We start from the raw sequence: 2446 nt of genomic DNA, 5'->3' as shown, positions 1-2446 counted from the left end.
AACCCACTGGCCCCTCACTTGCCACCAAGATGTCTAGTGGGTCACCGGGGGCCGACCACTCAGAGGAGAGGTTGTATCCACCGTAGCATCTGTACCGGCCCCCATGGGAGCTGCTCACAGTGTCCAGGAGGAAGTGGGCCTGAGAGAGCCCGGCCTGGGGCTGCAGGACAAGGCTCTGGGCGAGGTCCCGTCCCCCCTCCTTGGACAGAGAGAATCTGTCATAGCCGACATCAGAGCGACACTGGAGGGTCAGGCTCTGTCCAGAGGCCACGATAGGGCCCTGCTGGCTCAGGAGGGAGGGCTTCCCAGACTCACCTGGGGAGACCAGACATGAATTACAGGGGCTGCTCCTCCCATAACCCCCTTCTCCTGGCCTGGCCCCCAGGTCTCACTGTCTCTCTCTGTGTCTTTGGCCCAGGAGCCCTTGTGCTCCCCTCACTCTCTCACATGGGGCTCCCCTCCCAGCGAAGGTGTCTCAATCCATAGATGGGACAATAATAGGACTCACCTGGGACCAGGATCTCCAGGGGGTCACTGGGCTCTGACCAGCCAGCAGGGCTGCGATAGTAACAGCGATATCTCCCAGCATCTTGCTCTGTCATGTATGTGATGGAGAACTTGGCACTGTCCCCCAGCTCCAGTAGCTCCGGTCTTTTCCATGGTCGTGGTCTTCCCTCTTTATACAGCAGGTGCTCCTCAGCCCCTGGGGTCCCCTGACACCAGATGGTCACGGGGCTCCCCAAGGGAATCACAGGGCCTGGGTCAGCCCAGATGGTGGGTTTGGGGAGAGGCCCTGGAAGGAAACCAGTAGCTGGGTTTAAGACATTCTCACCCTCAGTCGAAGCTTTCAGGCCAGGACCTTCCCAGGTGTTACCTATCTGTCAGCCCAGAACTGCTGTTCTCCATCCCCAGCTGCCTGTGTTGTGGCCCCTCATCCCCAGTCAGGAGTGGGACCAGGGACTCCTGGGGAGACTCACCTGCCTGCACTGGTGTCCTGAGGCCCACACTCAGCCCTGGAAGAGAGTCCCTGTGAGAGATTTGCCCTGAACCCTGAGCAGCACCCTCCTCCCCATGAGCCTCCTGAGTCCTGGGTCCTGACAGACCAGGGTCCCCTCCCCCCTCCCATCTCACCGAGGCAGAGCAGGGCCCTGAGGGTGCGGGTCATGGCGTCTCCTCTTTTTGCACCCCGCTGTGCAGATGCAGGAGGCCACAGTGTCCTCTGAACAGACAGACACACAGGGTGAGGCCCCTGGGAGGTTGGCCGTCCCTGTCACCAGGCTCTCACGTCAGCAGCCCCACAGAAAGGGGAACATTCCCTTCCCAGAGTCCTGCATCTGGTTTCCATGGTGAAGCAGGAAATAGACCCAGACCCTCCTGAGACGCCCTTTGCAGGTGAGGTGACCCCGGGCACGTCCTTCCCTGACAGAGCCTTCCCCTCCCAGCGAAGGTGCCTCAATCCATAGATGGGACAATAATGGGGTCCCCCATGGGGTCTCCTTCCCCCTCAGCCCGTCCATCAGCACCTCCCTGGGGTCCTCACCATGGACAGTGTCACCCGGGCCTGGAGACGCTTCAGGAAGAGGTGGGTCCCTGTGGCCTGCAGAGCTCACCATCCAACGCACTCACTCACCATCCAACTGTGGAGCTCAGGGCGATGTCACTGTTGGAGGCCGGTCCTTCCTGTCACAGGGTTGTCACATCAGCAGCCTATTGGGGAGAGCACAACCTCTCTCTAGCAGCCTGGCTCTCATTTTCATGGTGAAACAGATAGTAGACCCGGAGCCTCCTGAGATGCCCCGTCCAGCTGAGGTGACCCAGGGCATGTCCTTCCCTGTCAGAGCCTCCCCCACGGGGTCTCCTTCCTCCTCAGCCCGTCCATCAGCACCTCCCTGGGGTCCTCACCATGGACAGTGTCACCCGGGCCTGGAGACGCTTCAGGAAGAGGTGGGTCCCTGTGGCCTGCAGAGCTCACCATCCAACACACTCACTCACCATCCAACTGTGCAGCTCAGGGCGATGTCACTATGACAATGAGCACAGAGGAGAAATGCAGGAAAATAAGGGAAGGAAACAGGTCCCTTTTCTTGGCCCCAGAGTTTGGCTTTGTTTATATCAGCCACCTTCTTCTTTTTTTTTTTCTTAGCCACAGCATCTACTGCACCTTCCTGGGGACAAGCTTCTGAGGAAATTTTCCTCCTCAGTGCCCCTTGTGTCCTGTGTTCAAGTCTCCTCCTCATCCTGTGGTCCAGCCTTCAATCTTTAGGGGACACTGATTTGGGTTGGAGTTCTGATTTTGACTTAAAACAGACATTTATTTATTTATTTATTTATTATTTTTGTTGCTTACAAGAGACCCATTTTATTTTTTTGAAATGCTTATTGTTGAAAGTATTACAGATGTCACCTTCCCCCCCCCCCTATTCTGCCCCCCCACCCCGTTCCTCCC

General features: G+C 57.7%; 1 protein-coding gene across 1 annotated transcript in view; it reads right to left on the bottom strand.

The window, feature by feature from the left end:
- Nucleotides 1-2446, bottom strand: part of LOC102238779 (leukocyte immunoglobulin-like receptor subfamily A member 6) — an 8446-nt gene that overhangs the window by 3022 nt on the left and 2978 nt on the right. The window contains exons 2-4 of the mRNA XM_014542900.1: nucleotides 978-1013; nucleotides 509-793; nucleotides 19-315 (exon numbers count right to left, since the gene is read on the bottom strand). Coding sequence (XP_014398386.1) covers nucleotides 19-315; nucleotides 509-793; nucleotides 978-1013 — 618 coding nt within the window. The remainder of the gene's footprint in view (nucleotides 1-18; nucleotides 316-508; nucleotides 794-977; nucleotides 1014-2446) is intronic.

Source organism: Myotis brandtii, unplaced genomic scaffold, assembly GCF_000412655.1.
Source record: "Myotis brandtii unplaced genomic scaffold, ASM41265v1 scaffold3147, whole genome shotgun sequence".
Taxonomy (NCBI): Eukaryota; Metazoa; Chordata; class Mammalia; order Chiroptera; family Vespertilionidae; genus Myotis; species Myotis brandtii.
The sequence above is the reverse complement of the archived record's forward strand: the minus strand, read 5'-3'. Positions and strand labels throughout refer to the sequence as shown.